We start from the raw sequence: 21,091 nt of genomic DNA, 5'->3' as shown, positions 1-21,091 counted from the left end.
CTGACACACGTTCTTTTCTCCATTATACTATGAGGTGGCCAAGGCCAAGATTATTCTCCCAATTTTATGGCTAAGGTAATTGAAGCTCCGTAAATTGCTTTGATTGACCCAGGTCAGTACTGCATCTTAAAGGCAGTGGTGTGCTAGGAAGAACATAGCATATAGAGTTAGGTATTACCAACTCACCAGTACTAAGTGTCTCTGGGCAAGCAATTAATTAAAATTCCTTCTGTAGTTTGCTTCTATGTGTTTTGTTAGTTTGTTTTTTGAGATGGAGTCTTGCTCTGTCACCCAGGCTGGGTTACAATGGTACAATTTCAGCTCACTGCAACCTCCGCCTCCCAGGTTCAAGCAATTCACCTGCATGCCACCACGCCCAGCTATTTTTTTTATTTCTAGTAGAGATGGGGTTTTGCCATGTTGGCCAGGCTGGTCTCGAACTCCTGACCTCAAGTGGTCCACCCAACTCAGCCTCCAAAACTGCTGGGATTACAGGCGTGAGCCATCACACCTGGCTCTAAGCATTTTTACAAAAGTTAATCAAGATAGAAGAAAGAAGGCAGATGCTACTGGATAACTGAATAGGTTGGCATTGAACCATTAATTGGTACTTTGGTGGATCTGCTGGATCTACAGTAAATTCATCTGGATATCATATTGTCCAGGGATACATGAAAGGCTTTTCCAAATGAAAAGTGACCCCAGATTCTGCAGTCTTTTGTGACTTACTCAGTTTGGATATTTTCTCTTTGTGGGTCTATCTGACCATATTCTTAAAGACTGGGCCTTGAGCCTAAAAGGTGTCTCTTCACCATTACCAGTTTCAATGGTCATCCCAAAGGATAGGGAAGAATGATTTGGATAAACTACATGCCATTTTGCCTGGCCTTTGGTGAAGATTGTATGCCATTGAGGCTATATGTTTATTCCTTTTACTCCAGTTGGTTCAGGCCACTGGGAAAATGAGTGTAGAATGACAGACAAGAATAGGGAGACAACAACCAATAGTGTGCTGAGGGTTAGAGGGGGTCTACCTGGGTTGAGACATCTGCAGATGCTAATCCACATGCACATATCTAAACACTGACTCCTGGTGGTGTTGCAGGGAGGGAGCAGTTTGTCCATAATGCTTAAGCTGAGAAGTGACTGGGTAAGACTGAGAGAAACCCATGCATTGAGCTCCTTCCTTCAATGTACTGCTGGGGAAACTGAGGCCTAAGGAGAGGCAGGAACTTGCCCACAGTCTCACAATTTGTCCTTGATCTTTGTCCAGTCTCTCTGTTCAGCCATTGGCTAATTTACCTTATATTTTTGAGGCTCTTTAGATGAATGAAGGGTGGCTAAGCCTCTTGGGAAAAGCACCTATGATTACCACATTCAGGAAGTGACAGAGATGAAATCTGAACCCAGGTCTTTTGTTCTGCTTGAGAGCAGATTGACCCAGGCTTGAAGGAAAGCTGCTAGAAACAAACTGGTGAGGAAGAAAATTGGTTCAGCTTTGCTGTCTATCCATGCTCTATGCCCATACCTTCACATACGCATATATGATAGATCATATGTGATGCACACTTATGCATACTTAGACACATGGAATGTATATGGGACACACAGATGGAACATATTTTCCCATCAACACACTTGGAGCACACACATTCAGTTAAACATGGAAGGAATATCACACTCGCACATTCTCAGCACAGGCAGGGTACACACAGGAACACACATGAGGGATGCTTGTACACATCTGCATGTGTGATTAGTGCACATGGATAGATATAAGGCACAATTGTGCATCCACATACATATGGGGCATGCTGAGATTCACTCTCAGATATACCCTTACCCCCAGCACATGTGCTCTTATACCTGAGATACACAGTCCTAAAGACAAATTTGGGCATACAGTACTCCACACTTGAGTGTTGAGTCACTCTTGAACACATCTATGGGACACATTCACATGCCCCACACAGCGTTTTGGGACATATTTTGATGAAGAACACATCCTTCCCTTAGGGCTGCTAGCTGTCACTTTCTTCCAAGTGGGCATGACAGGGTACTTGTCCCAGCTGGTGGGCCTCCATAAGTTTGCTCTGGCTTCCCTTTAACCTTGAAGTTAGACTTGAGAGGGCAGTAAGCTCAGTAAAAATGGATGTTTAAGATGGCATGTGTTGTAGAAGGCTCTGTAAGGCAAACAGAGTTCAGAGCAGAACCCTCAGATGTGAGTTAACAGGCAGATACAGAAGAATGGAAAAAGCAAATTGTCACTGATCAATGCAGAAAGCTTAAGCCTGTTTCTTCATCCTCCAGTTCACTTACAAACCATTGTGGAGTGATATGGATATGAAGCAATGTCCCAGAAGGCCTAAAGCCACTGAATATTAAAGTTCATCTTTCTTGCAAATGAAATAACAACCTGGACTATAGCAAATGTATCTAAATTGTGGGTGTTAGGGTGTGAGGGGAAATGGTAGGATGCAAAGCTGGAGATCCATTTGGGCAGTGACCCACCCTCTCCTGGGTTAATGGCTGCCTGAGACCAGCAACATCCTTAATGACCACAACCTAGCCCCTAGGCACAGCAGCTTGGGCCATCTGGCCCCACTAATGAAGACATCTATTTTTAGAGTGCCTCAAGCTGGAAACCAGGTCATGGTGTCCTGGGGAAGCCTTTGTGGTCCTTGATACCAAAGGCTGGAGCTGGAAAGATGGGGCCCTAGATTGGGTCTGGGTAAAGGGTGGGAAGCAGGGAAATAGGTAGCTGAGGTATACCAGGCTTGTCTGGGAACAGCATCCTCAGAGCCTCAATTGGGTTATTATTAACTATAATAACCTCATGCCCATTTTTCATCTTTGGCTTTGAGGTCAAGAAACATTAATTTCAGTTGCTACTCTGCCTCTTGTAGTCTGTCTCAGTCACATTCCTCTCTCCGGTCTGTCTTACTTGCTTTATTTATAAAACATCCAGTATTGCCCCTAGATGATGGAAAGGTCCAGCTAGGCTAAGAGTTGAGAAGATATTTTGAGGATATACTTTTCTCCACACATAAAGCTGCATCATCACTGTCCCTAAGCTGGATTGAAAGTCTGCCAACAATTAGACCTGACTCCTATTGGAGTAGCTGTAGACAAAAGGCCAAAAAAAAAAAAAAAAAAAAAAAAAAAAAAAAGAAAAAAAAAAAAAAAAAAAAAAAAAAAAAAAAAAAAAAGGAACCAATAGAACACACCACCTTCATAGAGTCAGGTTGGCCAGAGTCATGCTGAGATTACCCCCACCTATACAGATTCTTTTCAATTCCATGTCAGTCCTTCTGTGAAAGAAAACATTTGCAGCATTTAGGTGGTCATATAGGTTTAGCTTCTCAGGAATCCCTTAGGTAATGAGAGAAGGGGAGGTGTCCAGAGCAGGGACTTCTTCCTAAACTAGGAAAAGCAAGGCCAGGTCACCTGTACCTGCCATCTGCCAGAGGAAGCAGCCTAGAGGGCCAGCTCTGGCTCTTATAAAGTGTTTGTACTCATGGCCACTTTATCTGCTTTGCTGAGGAACTAGACTATGTAGTTCAAGTTTCCCCCTGCTGCAGATATTGTGTGCAAAGTTCTCCTGAGCCTCAGTATTCTGGCCTGTAGAATGAGCTTAACCATCGTCTCTCTTAAGAGTTTTAAGTGCAAGAATTCATTGTGACATAGGATGTGAAAAGTCTCATAAAATGTTGAACATGTGTTCCTGCTGTTTGGATTGTTAAGATTTGATCCAGATTGTGGGTACACATAGTTTGGAGGTAATTGAGAAGCTTCACTGTATTTCTCTACCCCTTACCCATACTGTTCTTTTAAGCCATTATTATATCCATTTTACAAATGGGGATGCTGAGGCTCAGAGAAAGGAGAAACAAGTCTAAGGTCACAGAATCTGAGGTAGTGGTGGATTCAGAACTAGAAGTCATGCCTTCAGATTCTAAACCCAATGTACTCTGGCCCTAGGCTGCCACCAATTAATTCCAGTGCTAAAGGAAGCTGCCAGAGGCTACTTAGGTAAATATATGTACAAACTTAGATTTTTCTCTGAAAAGCAGTACAGGGGCTCTCTGGGGTGCCGCTTTACCCAGCAGTTTCCCTCTTTGCCCAAGAGAGACACACTGATTGACTCTTCATCCCTCCCACAGCAGCTCATGTCCCACTGTCTCCTGCATGTTGGAAGCAGTGAAGAATTGGAGATACTAGGCTGTTGTGAGAAGCAATCATACTGCTGGTTTAAGCCACTTCAGGACAGACAATAGAAGAATTCCTGGAGGCACTTAATCCACCTTGGTCACCTCCACTCCCTCACAATTTCTTGGGTACCCCTGACCTGCCTAAGGGGTGGGCCGAAAGGGATCTGAGGAAATATGTTTGATTTCTGGAGGATTGTGTTAACAGTTGAGGGATAAGATTATGGAAAGAATCCAAGAACCAAAGCTGAGTGTGTCTCTAGAGACCAGTTGGGCTGAATTTCACCTGGACTCAATGAGGAGATTAAAACCCAGCTGGGCTTACTTTTTCTCTCAGTGTAATCTTCCTTTGTAGACCACATATTCTTGTGCTCCGTCAGATTTTCTGGAATCTCTCTAGCTTGCTTATTTTTGCTATTCTGAGCCCCGAAGAAGGAAGCGGTAGACACATTGAGTGGAGTGGTGAGAGGAAAAAGATGGAGGAATCTGGTGAGCTCAGGCCTTGAAGGCTAGGCATTGGAGGAAAAGACCTTGTGTCTTTCTTCATTTGTATTGGTGCTAATGCATTATTTTCCTATCTTCAACTGGTTGGCTGTGGGAGCCTAATCCAATCTGTTGTTATCTTCACTTTTGCTGCTTAAACCTGCAGAATGACTATAGTAGTCATTTTGAGGGATGTCTTCCGTGGGATAGGATAATCAGTGGGGCAGGGAAGTAGGGTGGGGAAAATGCAGTGCTTTAGGAAAAATGGGGAGAGGCACTTTATTTTCTTCAAATTTGAGAGCCCAGAGAAGTGAATAGAAAAAGGTTAGCTGGCACAAGAAGTAGCCATACATTTTCCTAATCTCTTTTGACCATAGATATCTCAGTTTTTAAATTTTATTTTTGGATAGGAAATATATTCACATGGTTCAAATTTCAAAAGGTCCAACAGAATGCACAGTGAAAAGTCTCCCTCCCACCCCTACCCTCTGCAAAGGCCACCAATGAGTCCTTCCAGAAAAATGTTCTATGGATGTATAAACAAGTATGAATATATTCTTCTTTCTCTTTTTATGGTAATATACTACACACATTGTTCTGTACCTTGCTATGCTTTGGATAGTCTTTGATACTTCATTGGATTTCACCTTTTGGGGATGTGAAGGTATGCTGTGGAATATAGAGGTTAAGAGCACTGATTCTAGAGTGAAACTGTCTGGGTTCTGGCTCTATGACCTTCAACAATTACTTCATTTTTTTTCTGAACTTTGGTTTCCTTATCTTTAGGGATCAAACAAGCTATTATGTGTAAAAACTTAGATTTGTCTCTGACACATAGTAAGCATTCAATAAATGTTAGCCATTTTTTATTATTAGGGAAAAAAACCTGCTGGACCACGTGTCAGTAGATCTAGGTTTTCTTTTGGCCTCTGTGCTCCTGGGATAGCTGGGTAACTTCCTTTGTTCAGGCCTTAGTTTCCTTACCTTTAAAATGGAACTCTCATCCCCACTCTGCTTATCCCCAGGATTTCTGGGAGGATCCAGTGAGCTTATAACTATGAAGGCAACTTAGCAATTGTGATCTTCTGAGCAGGTGGAAGAAGTACTACTTAATATTTTCATTGACAATACTTTGGGTGGCTTGAACCCAGTGGTCTGAACTTGGTGGAAGAGGCAGTATTTTTCCTTTGACAGTGGAACCCCGAAGCCATCCCTATACTGGAGTTGTATTTTGAGTGGGGGATAGCCCATGACAAAAATTTAAAATACTTAGGTTTTTTCTTCTGACCTTTTTTATTCCACCCCATCCCTCTCCTGATTTCCTTGTTTCTATTTTTTTTTTTTTTGCCACCCCAACCTTGTCAAAACCTGCTTTTAGAAGCAAAGCAGCAGCATATGTCAAAGATGACCTCAACTTTCCATTCGAAATAATTTAATACAACTGGCTCAGAGAGGAGCTGGATCTTCCCAAGTTAATACGGCAAGTCCGGAATCAGGCTAGACATGGAGCCCATTCTTCCCATCCCAGTTTTTTCTACTGACATTTGCATTTTAGTGTGAAATTGAATTTGGGATTCCTTAGCAAAAACATCTGCTGGTGAGGAAGATTCTGGAAGTATCTTGACCTATCCTTCATACTGAAGTGTTCTTATCCCTTAATCTTCAGGGTCAGACCTATTTGGGACCCTGAGAAGGGAGGGAAAGGCATGTTCTGGTTGTAGTACTGAAGGATGATGTCTACAGAGCAGTGAGAGAGAAGAGCACCAGAAAATGTTGAAAACTAACCTCCAACGTGAGGCTCAGGAAGAAAATATCAGTAGTTCTTTATATATTAAATTATGAATCTCATTGTTATTTAATTTCTATTTTTGTGGAGTTTTTTTTATAAAACACATTAGTATTTAAATACTGGGATAGGGGTTTCTTATTTTTTATTTGTTGAGATAAGGTCTCGCTCTGTTGCCAGTCTGAAGTGCAGTGGCATGATCTCGGCCCACTGCACCCTCTGCCTACCAGATTCAAGTGATTCTCCTGCCTCAGCCTCCTGAGTAGCTGGGACTGTGGGGCACCTGCCACCACGCCTGGGTAATTTTTTTGTATTTTTAGTAGAAACAGTTTCACTATGTTGGCCAGGATGGGCTTGATCACTTGACCTAGTGATCCACCCACCTTGGCCTCCCAAAGTGCTGGGATTACAGGCGTGAGCCACCGCACCCTGCTCCTGTTTTTTTTTTTTTTTTTTTAATAAATTGTGTGTGTGTATTTGAGATTTACAACATGATGTTGTAATATATATAAACATAGATAGTAAAATGGTTACTATAATGAAGCATGTCTGTCATTTCACAGTTACGTTTTTATGACAAGAATAGCTAAATGTTTGGTTTTTTTTGTTTTTGTTTTTTGAGATGGAGTTTCGCTCTGTTGCCCAAGCTGGAGTGCAGTGGCATGATCTTGGCTCACTGCAACCTCTGCCTCCCAGGTTCAAGCAGTTCTTCTGCCTCAGCCTCCTGAGTAGCTGGGACTTACAGGCATGTGCTACCACATCTGGCTAATTTTTATGTTTTTAGTAGAGACAGGTTTTCACCATATTGGCCAGGCTGGTCTTGAGCTCCTGACCTCGTGATCTGCCTGCATCGGCCTCCCAAAGTGCTGGGATTACAGGTGTGAGCCACTGCACCTGGCCGTATTTTTGTTTTTAACGTTAGAGGTATGTGATCCAAAAACTATTGGCTACCATTTTTCTAAGACTGTAGGCTTGGTTTCTAGTCTTGATGGCTCTGCTGCTAACTAGCTTGATGCCTTAGGCAAATTTTCTCATGGGAGCCTTATTTTTCTTACCTATAAGAAAGGGAGGACTGAACTAGGTGTTCTAACTGGTTACTTGGAAATCTCCAATTCTGACCACCTCTGAGTATAAGAATCCACTGTCGTTGGGGCTCTTGAGCCGAGACAGTTAAAAAGAGTTCAAGCCCTGGCTGTCACCTTACTAGATGCTTTGTCCTTCTCTCAGCTGCCTTGGTTTCTTTCCCTTCTCCACCCCCACCACTTTCACCTAGTGCAGACTGGCAGGTGCTTCCTTACATAAGTTTGGCAAACCTACTTGACATTGTTTTGTTACAAGCACAACCACTTTTCCTGCAAACACAGACCTGGTGCCATCCCTCCTGAGCTCTGAGGGTGTGTCTGATTTTGCTTGTGTTTTGTCCTCTCTGACAGCCTAGGTTTAGTTGCTGTATCCCTCTGTCTAAGTCTTTGGCAACAAGGTCTGAGGGGAAGCCAGCTTAGCCAGTTTGAGTTCCTTAGAGCCTGACCCAATGGCTGCTCACTGAATGCCTTTGCCACATGCTCATCCAGGACTGGGCTAGACATTTTTAGGAGAACATAGTCCATTCCTGAGCATAAAAGTCTTCTGACGTGGACCAGAGGCATTGCTAGGTGCCTCGGCCTTGGCTGGATGTCTTTTCTCTCACTGTGAGCCAAAAGGCAGAGGGAAATCCTTGCACCACTGGAAACTATCTTCCACTTTTTGATGGGCTGTTTAAATGCAGATGTCCTCTCTGGACTGTAAAAACTCCCTAGGAGATACTTACATTCTGTTTGGAAACAAATGCCAAGGTCTAGAGTTTTTACAAGTCTGTGTCCTTGCTGGGCATGCTCAGTAGCTTAAAGGTGGTTTCAGTTAATTGAAATATATTTATTTTTCCTGCTTCTTCTCTAGATATAGGAACAGGTCACAGTGCTCCTAACTAAATGTTGTTCCTGTTCTTGCTGCTGTAAACCAGATGGCCACATTTAAGGACATTAGGACCATTAGTTCCAACCTAACTCCTCCCCTGCTCCTCCCCCTACCTTCAGCTCTCCTTTTGCTACAAGACTTTAACATGACATCAGTCAAATGGATAAAAAATGATTTTCCCTTCTTCTCTCTGTCTTGCCCACCCACCCTCTGCCTGTGGTGTTGAGTATAGAACTATGTGTGTGGGAGGCCATGGAGGACAGATTCTTCATGTAGTTCTAGCCCCCTCCTCCTACCTTCTGGAAACAGAGGAACCCCACCCCTGCCTAGAAAACTCCAAGGCCTGGCTTCAAGTCATAGTCCAGGAAAAGTTAAAGCTCCCAGGACGGGTGTTAAGGGGACTACATGCAGAAATTCAGGAGCCCAGATGCAGACCCTGAGATAGGTCTGGGTCACCTAAGGGATTTGTGGCTATTAGAGCATCCCTGCCTATTCTCTAGGTTTGCCCTAGTCAACTCCCGTATCTCAGGGTAGTCAGGCAACAAAAGACTCCAGTGTGTGGCTATAGCTTGGCATTCACACCAAGTTCAAGAAGATGAGTATGACTCCCAGGGCAGGAACATTTTGGGTATATGATCCAAGCTGGCTCAACAGATAGGTGAAGGTCAGGGTAACCTCAAGCTTGAGATAGCATGTTCTGACTCAGCAACTCATGGAGAGGGCATTGCTGAATTCATTATTATTTTTACTAACCATTTGTCTCTTAGAATATTGGAGGCTACCCTGGGGAGATTGAATACAGCTCTAGGAAATTGCTTCTGGATTATAGCACAGAGAGATACTGCTAGAACTTTTTGTTAGAACTAATGGTGGTTTCAGTGCCTGAAGATAGGGACAGGAACGGGGGTGGAACAGAGCAGAAGCATAGTCTCTCAAGACAGACTGGGAGAAATCCTTTCAGACAGGTCACCATAATCCTTCAGCCTGCTTGGAATCTGACACAAGAAGGATAAGCCTAGAGATGGAGTTCCAGAGATTCTAGTTTCTTCTGAGTGGCCCAGTGCAGTAAAGAAAGGGAAATTATTGTACTATAAACTCTCTGGTCCTAGAAAGATCAATATGGCATGCAATTAAGAATCATTTGGGTTGCTTGTTATTAATGAATATGTTAGGGTAGTTCTGAGCAGGGGTCTGTGGACCTCACAGTAAAAAACTCTGGTGTAGTGGGTCAGAATTGCCTGAGTCAGGCCAAAATATCCCAGAATAACTTGACAGTAACTCCTGTTTATAAGATGTTTTGGAGATAAAAGCTAATACTTATCAGATTGGGAGCTGTTCTAGTATAGTACCTTCTCTAGCTAACATCATCTAGGTTGGCCATTCAGAAACATGTCTTCTCTCTGATCTGTGCAATTCTTGGCCCATTTGGCTGCATTTTCTTTAAAGGGGATCATTCTCTCAACAAGACCAAGTTCCTAACATTGTGCCCTTTGAGACAGCAGCTGGGTCTCTCGCTTCAGGAACTCCTAGGCCCGTTTGGTTGAGCTACTGGCTTAGGTTTCTTACCATCTATTGATAAGGTCCAGACCAAGCAAGCAACAACCCTTATCTCATCCGTTGGGCCACCATTAAAGCTGAGATCACCTTTTAACTTCCTTTGGAAGAAGTACAGGAAGAAGCTGTTCTTTGTTATTAGCCTAGAATAAATGAGAAAATATTCCAGATGACTCATGCTCTAAGTGGCTTCTCTGGGTTTCCCAAGCTAAAGGGTCCTGGAAAGTGTGATTTGGCTTATGACCACTGTCCATATTGGCCTCTAGATCAGATGGTCTGTCTTGCTCAAGGCTGACCCCCACCTAGGCTTACCTTTTGTGTCTTCCAGGTATGGCTGAACAGTAGATCTTCCATTTTATTAAAGTGAAAACTGGATGGTATAATGGGATATTGAAGGAAGCTGATGTCTAATGACTCACAAATCACATACCCAAATTAGGAAAAAGATGATTATGTCATGAAAAGATATATTTATATACTTCCTTTCAGCACATTTAGAGTCATTATCACTTGAGTGTATTAATTATTCTGCTCAGAAATGAAATTATTTACTTATGGGCAATAGCAACACCTACATTGAAACTAGAAACAATCAAGTGTGAAATGTTAAATCCTGAGGAGAAGAAAAAGCAACTCTTGGGATATTTTTTATGTTCATAGTGGGATGTTGCTTACCTGGTATCTATCTCTGTTTCTTTCTCTGGTGATCATTGGGCACCTGTGCAGATCTTTAGCAAAAACTAGCCTGCCACAGAAGCCACCTGGCAATAAATCCTGGCAACAGTGGACTGGCATATAGGACAGCTGGGTATACATTATGTAAACAATTTCCTTGGTCCCATAGATTGTTCTGCCCCCTGACAGAGGTACTTACTCTGTTTCTGTGTTCTGCCTCAGAGTTTTCTTGTTTTTAGAGCTCAAGTCAGAACTTTAGATAGAAGATAAAAATTGTTCATTGTGGATTAAGCTTATATTTTAGAACTATAATTCACAAGTGTACACTTGGGTTATTTGAAGAATAAGTCTGGTTAACAACTTGAATAACTTTTCCAAATTTTCATTTTCTGCTTATCTTAGGTAGATAAGGTTACTGAAAGAGGCAAACAGAGAGAAAGGATACAGCCTGGAGTCATCAGAGAAGGGATTAAGGAGTAGGTTGGCCAAGATCACACAGCTAGGAAGAAGCATCCTGGCTCCAGTGTCGCTACACATAACCTTTGGCTAAGGATATGGCCAAATCAGAGGCACAGAGGTGGGATTGATTATTATTTTATTGGAGGTAGTAGCAGGCTATCCAGTGAAATGTGCAGCAGGCAATAAGAAATGTGGGACTGGAGGTGAGTGACAGCTGATGTCATGAGGAGGACACAAGAGACTCATTTTGGCAAGAGTAATGGAAAGCCCCTGCCTAATTAGAGACAAAGGTTGGATCTAGAGATGAGGCTAGATTAAGGAGAGCTTTGAGAGAGTGGGGAATTACTGAAGTTTCTTGAGCTTCAGGAGTGGCACTACCAAAAATGCTTTAAGAAACGCATCATTGAGGAGTAGCTTGAGGAAGAGTCAGACCTGTAGGGGCCAGGGAAGCCAGCTGGGAGACAGTTTGAGCTAATGAGGACCAGGATAGGACAGTGGGAATGAAGAGAATGGGTTGTATCTGAGAAAGATACATGAGGAAGAAAGAAATAGCAGGCCCAGAAGATTTTCCTTAAATGGGAAAAATTGAGAAGGAGGCGGAATGGGGAAATATGATGAATTTTGCATTTTATTGGAGGCAGTAGCAGGCCATCCAGTGAAATGTGGAGCAGGCAGTAGGAAACATGGGACTGGAGGTGAGTGAGAAATGACGTCATAAGAAGGATGATTTATCTGAAGAACTAAGTGGAGAGAACAAAAAGGAAAGGTCCCTATTGACTTGAATGCAGCAGTCAAGGGTTTAACTGGGAAGCCCATTTCTCAATTTTCCCAGCCAGTCTGACTGTGTTGCCAGTAATGCTTGAGTGAGTTATCTTCAGGAAAAAAAATTCTCTTTTTTTTTTTTTTTGAGCAGAAGGCAGTAAAAGCATCCTATCAAGCACAAAGAAGGGTGAGGAGAAATAAGCTGAAATAATGAAATCCCTGTCCTTTGCAGAGTAAGTGTGAGCCTCAGTAGAATACTAGAGCTGGAAGGGACTTGGGAAGTCATCGATATGGCTTCTGTCTGTCACTTGACAGATAAAAAAACTGAGACAGGCTGAGCATGGTGGCTCATGCCTGTAATCTCAGCACTTTGAGAGGCCAAGGCAGGTGGATTGCTTGAAGTCTGGAGTTTGAGACCAGCCTGGCCAACATGGTAAAACCCTGTCTGTATGAAAAATACAAAAAGTTAGCCGGGTATGGTGGCAGATGCCTGTAATCCCAGCTGCTCTGGAGGCTGAGGCAGGAGAATTGCTTGAACTTGGGAGGCGGAGGTTGCAGTGAGCCGAGATTGTGCCAGCTGGGTGACAGAGCGAGCCTCTGTCTCAAAAAGAAAAAGAAAAAAAAAAAAAAAAAAAAACAAAACTGAGACAGGGAAAAAGAGACCTCCAAGATCATTTGGTAAGTTATTGGCAAATTTTCTTCCAGTAGCTAATCTGAGACTTTGCTGTACACAATGGTACCTCATTGCTATTGTTGGGGCAGCCTGAATCATACCTTTCCAGAAATAGAAAGGATGGTTATCCTTTAACACTTTGGGTAAAATAGCCAGAGTCTGTTTTCAAAGCTGTATTAAAAGGATATCTAGCTTTTTCAGCAGAGAACATAAAATCTCAGCTTGTTTTAGATATGCTTAAAGGAGCAAGGGAAAATAATTTGCTCTTGTCCAAGTTTAGCTATTAAGGAGAAGGGGGCCTTCTGAGAGGTTACGGGCAGACACCAAACTGAGAAGACCTCATAGGCAAACTCCTGTCATGTCCCTCCTTTTCCTCCTATGAAGCTTCTTGGAAGGCAGTTCCAGCTCATCTACCTTCATGGCAATTGGCATATTTGCTATTTCACACAACATACGAGGTTCATATTTTTTAACCCATTCTCCCTTCTGCTTATTATTATTAAAACATTAATATATCTGACAGCCACCAAGGCTGATAATTAAATATCTATTTTGGGAATGGTGCTGTTGAGCTAGAAGGGAAGAACAGGAAGCTTTAGACAAGTGACATGGCTCTAGAAAACTGGGTGACAGCCATAATCCCAAGTTTTTTCCTGTGTTAACACAGCCAGACATTGGGCATGCTCTTTACATGACCCAAAATACCCTTTTTCAGACATTTACCAACCACTGAGGAAGGCCTTGTAGATAAGCAGGGAATGTTGGAGGCAGGGAGTACAACATATGGTGTGGCCTGGGGAAATCTATGAAGAATGAGGCATCAGAAGAAGAAAGAGTAGAGCCTACGCTAGGGAAAGTCCATTAGGGCAGTAGTTCTTCAGATGTGATTCCCAGACCAGCAGCATTGGTATCACCTAGGGATCTGTTTGAAATGCAGGTTCTCAAGCTACACTTCAGGCCTACCAAATCAAGACTCAAGACCTATGCAACCCAGCAACCTGTGTTTTAACAAGCCCTCTGAGGAAGTGAGAATCACTGCTGTAGGTCATTCACAGGGTGAGCTGGTCCCCCTCCCTGCGTTTGACAGGTACCATGGGGTACTGGCAAATAGCAAAGCTATAGAATAAGGCCAACTGAAGATTGAAATCTGTTCCACCACCTACTGATTGGGTGACTGTGGGCTACTTGTTTTATCTCACAAGGTATCTTCAGTAAAAATGGAGATGTTAATGCTTACCTTGGAGAATTATAGAGATTGAAATCACCAAAGAAAGTCCTTTATCTAATTTGCAGCATATGTTTTTACAAATGTAAACTTCTCTTGCTTCCTCCTTCCCTTTCTTCCTCTTTTACTTTCCTTCTATCTTTTCCATTCTTTCTTTTGTTCCCACTGAAAGGGTCCACTGGCCACCCCAAGTTCACTGCAAACACATGCCTTTTTTGGTCACAGAGACCAGCCTTAGAGCTTGGACTCCCTGTGCCTCCAGGGCATAGCAATCATATTTCCAGGTTAAAAATCAAGGCACATGGTAACAGCTGATAACAGATATATCTACTTTGGGGATCAGTGAGATAGAATATTTGACATTAGGATTGTCTTTGGAAATCTGGATACAAAGAAATAACATCCTATTCCATCTTTAAGCATAATGCAGGACTCTAACCCTCCCCATTCTCTTATTTATGTTCAAAAGTTTCTTTGATGTGGGAGTGGGAAACACTGTATGTCCCACTCACTTGTAAGTCGGAGCAAGAGCCACCCTGTATTTAGTGCTTCCTCTGAAATGTCCTGGGGATTGGGAATTATTTTCTTAGAAGCCACAGTACTGCTGTCTTAAGGCTTAGAGCTCTTTGAATACCTTGCTAGAATAATACTGCTCCATCTTCTGGCTTTATAATAGGCTTGCAAGATGAAGGATAGTAACAGATTTTGGCGGGGAGGGGAATATAAACCAGTTTGGGAACAGAGAATATAATCCCTGCTATAGCTACTCCCAAATTGCCTTTTCTTGTTTTTCTTTTATAGCTCTGTACCATTTGGTAATGTTGATGAGCTCTTGCTGCTTGAAACTCTTGTCTTTTGACTTTTGAGAGATTATACTCCTTGGTATCCTAATGATGTGCTAACAGCGTCATTTAGTTTTTTTGTGTGTAGCTCTTTTTCTGTTCCTTACCTAACATTCCATCTTTAAGCATAAATCTCATTTTCCCAAGGTTTCTGGCCTTCTTAGCACATTTTTCCAGGGCAAAGTCTTTGATTTTCACAATTTCTTCTGGGCCATTGATTCCCAAACCTGTATATCTATATACCCTAATCACTCTTGAGTGTTGCACCCATCTGCATGTCCTGCTGGCCCCCCATATTTAACAGCTTAAAGAGAAAATTTGTCATCTCTCTGCAAAGCCAAGCCAACATTTCCTCCTAACTTACCCTTATGCTTTAATTGACTTTTGTACCCCAAAGTCAACTTTGACCTTCTTTTCTTCAAACTAGATTCAAGGTCCTCCAAACATGATCTTGCTCACCTTTTTAGCCATCACTTCCAACACTCCCCTTTCCCAACCCTACCCTCTCCAAACTCCACTACTTGTTTCCCATCGTATTTCCCAGAATTTTTGTCTCTGAGACTTTGCTTAATCTCATTTCTCTGCCTCAAATGCCCCTCCCTTTCCATCTGGTACAATTCCATCCATTTTTTAAGGGCTATCTTCATTGCCACACAAAACCTTTCCAGAGCCAATACCCCTGTATAACCCCTCCTTTCTCTGAAGTCTTGTACTAGGCCAGAACATGCCAGGCACTGTACATCCAGCATCTCAGTTTACCCTCTCTATAACTCTGCCTGTGAGGCAAGCATTATTACCCCATTTTGCAGATGAAAAAACTGAGGCCCAAGGTTGTATAGTTAGAAACTTGTCTATGGCTTTTGTGGAATTGTACTCCTAGATGTCCTAATTACATGCTGATAATTACATTTCAGTTTGTCTCTCTGACTCCTCTTCTATTTTTCACCTCCTATTGTCATTGCTACTTTCTAAAGTAGTAAAGCCCAGAATTGAAGGTGGGTTTGCCTGCCCATAACCACCTTTGCATTCTGCTGGAAAGACATGCATTGTTTGTACCTGGAAACCCTTTGTTCTTCAGATAAGAACTAAAGGTGAATCACAGTGAGCAGATCCTTGCACACAGTAGGAGCTCAATGAATGAATGTTGGATGGAAGATGGATGAGCAGAGCAAAGTAAGTTTAAATGAAAAAAAAATTGTAGCAAGTTAAAAGTTAATTCTGTACACAAATGGAAGATTTGGAACCAATTTCCAGGTTAAGTTTAGTTAACATTTTAAAAACAACTCAGAAGATGAGGGAAGAACATCCCTTTGCTCCTGTTTGTGTTTGTGAGGAGAGAACGTGGGAGCCCCACACAGCTGTTAGCCCTTTCTGGATTAGCATCCCTGTCACCTCCGTGCACATACATGTCAGCTCTCAGATCAGTGTTGTATAGCTTACAAAGCAGATGATAGAGTAGAATTATCCCCATTTTATAGGTGAAGGAACTGAGATCCAGAGGCAGCATAGTTTATAAGTTAAGAGCAGAGTCTCTAGAGTCAGACTGTTCCTGTATTGGAATAATGGCGTCAGTAGTTATTGGCTGTGTGAACTTGGGCAAATTAACTTTTTGAGCTTCAGCTTCCTCACCTGTAAGATAGGAATAATAATAGTTTTTTCTTAAAGGACTGCTGTGAGGCTTAAATGAGCTAATGTTAATAACGTGTTTAGAACAGTGCCTGACATATAATAAGTGCTCTGTATTAGCTAACGTCATAATTATCATTACACCTTTAGCTAGTAGTAGAACAAGGTCTTAATTTCAGATTATTTTTTCTGTCAATCTTCTCTCTCTATGGTATTATGTTAGAAAAAAGTCATTGGTCTAGGAGGCTGACCATTTGATGACTGTAGGCAAGTTACTTTTTTTTTAACACAAGCAACAATCAGGTTTAAACCTGATCTATGTAATGAGGGCATAAAGGTGATGATCTTTAAAATTCTGTTCAATTCTGACAGTCATTGATTCTAAGTAGGCCCTGACAACAGGCTTGCAAGTTGGTTAGTTGTTTTTGTGACCACTGGGTCCTGGATTGGCTTTGTCCAGGGTATAGGTGAGCCCTGTGACTTGAGGGCCCGGGTATAGCAGCTGGACTAAATGGGGGACAGAAGTCAGCTAACTGCTTCTGGGAAAAGCCAAGCATGGAGTTCCTAAAAAGAAGAGTGCAAAGTCAAAAAGTATAGACAGTGAAATCAGCCTGACCTGGGCCTGGGGGAATCTCAGAGAGCACCACAGATAGTGTCCTGAGCAGAAGGTTGGTAATTGATGCTGAGATACTCTTTGACCCTTGATAAAAAGCTATAGATATAACTTCAAACCACAGGTCTTAATGTTGCTCTGGGTTGGGGCTGTATGTGCTTATTGAGTTCTAACAATGCCCACTTGGGACCCATCTTTTCCAGGAGAAGGGAGACTTCTCTATAAAAACGTACTTTAGTAGGCCAGTGACCAGCTATTGTTTTTCTTCATTGAGGCCAAAACAAGGAGAAATGACTTTTAGTACAATTGGAAGAAAGCAAGTTCAACATAAAAATGAATGTCCTCAGTGTCAGGGGCACCTATGATTAACAGTGGCTGTCTAAATCTCCTTTAGGTTTCTTTAAGAATAGGAGCCAACTGGCTTATGATGTCATAGATGGAGTTCAGTATAGATAATGAGTAGACATTGGTAGTACAGTTTGATAAGCATAAGAGCACATGAAGTTAGAAGACTCAGCTTCATAATGTATTACTTGTCTAATTGGCTGAAGGACCGGCTCACCTTTCTGAGCCTCAGTTTCCTCATCCTTAAAATATAGGTAATTGGCCAGGCACAGTTGCTCACACCTATAATCCCAGCACTCTGGGAATCTGAGGCGGGTGGATCATTTGAGGTCAGGAGTTTGAGACCAACCTGGCCAACATCGAGAAACCCCCAACTTTACTAAAAGTACAAAAATTAGCTGGGAGTGGTGGCATGTGCCTGTAGTCCCAGCTACTTGGGAGGCTGAGGCACCAGAATCGCTTGAACCCAGGAGGTGGAGGTTGCAGTGAGCCAAGATTGTGCCACTGTACTCCAGCCTGGGCAACAGAGCAAGATTCTGTCTTAAAAAATAAAAATAAGTGAATGAATGAATTGATGAATGGACGGTAATAGTGAGGCCCAGTTTATTCCATAAGGATCAAATGATGTAGATGTGAAAACACTTTGCAAAGAGTAAAGCATGAGGTATTTGAAAGGTGGCATTGTGAAAGGTCCTGCTGGAAATTGTTTCTGTATCCATCATGAAGAGCTCTCCCTATGCCTTACCTTCCGTGGAAGGCACAAAGACGAATCCTAAGCCATGGCAGATACATCAGGCAGGATCTGAACAGAACATGTTAACTTAAGTCAAATATCAGTGTGTGTGTATGTGTGTGTGTTCATATGCGTTGTGCATTTATTTTGAGACCCTAGAGTTATTCTGTGGCTAGCATTTTGGAGGGCAGATATATGAGAGAGGATGTATATGCCATAGACTATCTCTGTTTTCTTGAAGTTTGTTTTAGTTTTGGTCTTATGGAGCCACTATTGCCTTGAGGAAAGTAGGCTGATGGAAAAGCTGACTTCTAGAGGACTTGTTCAGAAATTCAGTGCTGGAGAGAGAATGCTTGAGTCTCTTTGTCTGACAGGCCATGTGTTCTCTATTCTGGAATCTATTACCCCAAATGCTGAGAAGACGGATGGCCCATACAAGCTGGAACAGTTAAGGGAAAAAGAACAAATAACACAGTGGTCAGGATGGTAGAGAGAGAGGCAGACTAACCCCCCACCCCATCACTGTCAATGTGCTTAGATGAGTTTCATAAATGTGTGTTTGCTCATATGGCAGTGGGATAGATGTCTGCCTGCTCTTGTGTGGAGCCCAGTCCTGCTGGCGATGAAGTGAGCAGGGTTAGGGTCCATTCCATGCACAGGTCCTTTCTTGCTGGGTGATCTCTAGCTCATCTGTTCACTTCCTTGTTAAGTTTTGCTATCCATCAAATGCAGAAGTCAGCCCAGACCTCTCCCCCTACTTTATCTCCCAGGATGGTTATACAAATTGCTGAGAGAATCTGTGTTAAAGTTGAGTTTCTTGGGTGCAAGGTATCACAGAAAGCCACATTCTTTTCTACCCATGACCTCTCTGGATGGCATCATGTGTGAGTGAGAGCAGGAGGCTGCAGGACTGGGGTCCATTATGTGTAAGAATGTTATGGTCTGTTACCCCAGGGGGAGGGGCATGGTGGGGTTAAATAATGTATCACCAACTCTCAATTGGTCAGTTCCAGGGAGGAGGAGGAAAGGGCAGGCGCACAGGGAATTGAAAGCAAACAAGCTTGAGTCTCATTTTAGCCGTTGATTTCAGCCTCTCCACCCATTCCAGACCAAGAGCTGCCTTGAAGCACCAAGGACAGACGGACTGGAGCTTTCTTTGTTCTCTGTAGGAGGAGTTCATGAGTAGGGATAAAAAGCATGAGGCATATGTAGTATGTATTCATATTCTGGGTCATACCATGTACTGGCTAACAGAGAGTTGGCAGTATTGTTTGTCTTGCGGTTCAATAGAACTCGTGTTCCAGTGCCCTCCCCCTCACCTCTGTCACCACTTGAGCATATGAGTTTTTCTATAAGTAGTAAAGCTCTGTGGGTGGGGGAACGGGTAAACAAGGTAGCTGTGTGGACTGAACACATTCTCATTTTGTCTCCTAAGCTGATCACTGGAGATTCCATCGTTAGTGCTGAGGCAGTATGGGATCACGTCACCATGGCCAACCGGGAGTTGGCATTTAAGGCTGGCGACGTCATCAAAGTCTTGGATGCTTCCAACAAGGATTGGTGGTGGGGCCAGATCGACGATGAGGAGGGATGGTTTCCTGCCAGCTTTGTGAGGGTGAGTGTCAGTCTTCACTCTCCTCTACTCTTTCCTTTGCTGCCTGTACCTGGCTTCCCCTTCACCAGCCTCTGTTCTCCTGTTCATTTCTCTCCTAGTGGCTTTCTCATATTTTATTCCTTTTTAAACATTGTTTCATACCGAGAAGCTGGACTTCCTTAAATCTGTGCCCTTTTAATTTTTAGAGTTTTCCTTTGTCTCTTGTTTAACATCCCCACCTCCCACCTTTGTACTAATCACTTACCTTGTGTTGGTCTTGGTTTCTTCTTTTGGGGTTGGCCTCGTGGGTTTTTGAATAACTTTTTAACCCTATATTGCTGTGAACTTTTGTCTTTCTTATCTCTCTTTTTTTCTGCTTTCTTTTTCTCATCTTGTTTTTAATCCTTTCTTCTTGTAGTTTCTTCCTATCTCCTCCTCTCTCTCATCTGTTCTTTCTCCTCCTCTCCTTCCTGTCTACTTCTTTGCCTCTCATACCCCTGTGTATTGTCACTGGACTGTATTCCAATGTTAATGTAAGAGTGTAAGCTCCCTGCCTCCCAGGGGCTAGAGTTTACTGATACCAGATTTTACTTTTTTTGAGAGTAAAAAAGGGGTTGGGATCTAAATGTGCTGGGGGTGGGAAGCAAGCAGCATGCAAGATCTTATAAGCCTCTTTGATACTGTACCATGAAGAACTTGGCCCTTAACAGAGAGGCTCTTGGGAGGAAACTCTCAGCAGTTTTTGCTTTTTCTGAGTCACTATAAAGGAAGTGATCCCAATGTGCTTATGACCTCCCAGTGCTGCGGGGGAAGAACATTGGTTAGATTTCTCAGCTCTTATTCTTTCTTGGAATTGTGAGCTGGAATCAGTTATTTGACTATTTTGAGCTCTGATTTTTCTCATCTGCACAATGGTCTTGACAGTTCTTTAATGCCAGAGGATGTCACAGTGAATGAGGTAAAACATGTGAAAACTGCTTTGTGGCAAGACAAGTACGGAAGCCACATGAGGGTATGTTATACCATCCTTACTACAGCCTATCACATTTTGTTATTTTCTCCTGTAAAATTAGGCTGAAATCTTCTAGACCCCAAACAAAAGGTCAGAAGGGCTAGCGAGGGCTCCTAGAGGTTGAAGGGCCTCAAGATTAGAATTATGGCAATGTGACATAAAGGAAGGGGGAGGGCATTTGGAGTTAGAAAACTTGAGATACAGTTTTACTACCTTCTAGCTCTATAGCTTTTGGTAAGATTTTTAAGTTCCCTGAGCTCTGATTTCCTCATCAGAAAAATAGGGATAACCGACTTTTTATAAGGAATTAGATCATATATGCCAGTAAGATATCTAGCACAGTGCTAGACAGATGTTAGGAACTTAGCAAATGGTAACTTATTTTATGATTATCATCATGATTATAATAATCACTACCACCTTATTAGCTCCAAGAAGATCCATGTATCAAGGCTCCCCTCGAGATTGATAGAGGCCTCCTTCCTCAAGGCTAAAACCCCAGAAAGCATTGTTACCTGGTTGGGACAGTTTAGGTGAGGGCACAGCCT

General features: G+C 42.6%; 1 protein-coding gene across 1 annotated transcript in view; it reads left to right on the top strand.

Annotated features, from left to right (window-relative positions):
* LOC108298177 (rho guanine nucleotide exchange factor 9) overlaps nucleotides 1–21,091 on the top strand; it is a 103,628-nt gene that overhangs the window by 42,429 nt on the left and 40,108 nt on the right. The window contains exon 2 of the mRNA XM_017520916.2: nucleotides 19,373–19,552. Coding sequence (XP_017376405.1) covers nucleotides 19,373–19,552 — 180 coding nt within the window. The remainder of the gene's footprint in view (nucleotides 1–19,372; nucleotides 19,553–21,091) is intronic.

Source organism: Cebus imitator, unplaced genomic scaffold (genome assembly GCF_001604975.1).
Source record: "Cebus imitator isolate Cc_AM_T3 unplaced genomic scaffold, Cebus_imitator-1.0 Scaffold906, whole genome shotgun sequence".
Taxonomy (NCBI): domain Eukaryota; kingdom Metazoa; phylum Chordata; class Mammalia; order Primates; family Cebidae; genus Cebus; species Cebus imitator.
The sequence above is the reverse complement of the archived record's forward strand: the minus strand, read 5'-3'. Positions and strand labels throughout refer to the sequence as shown.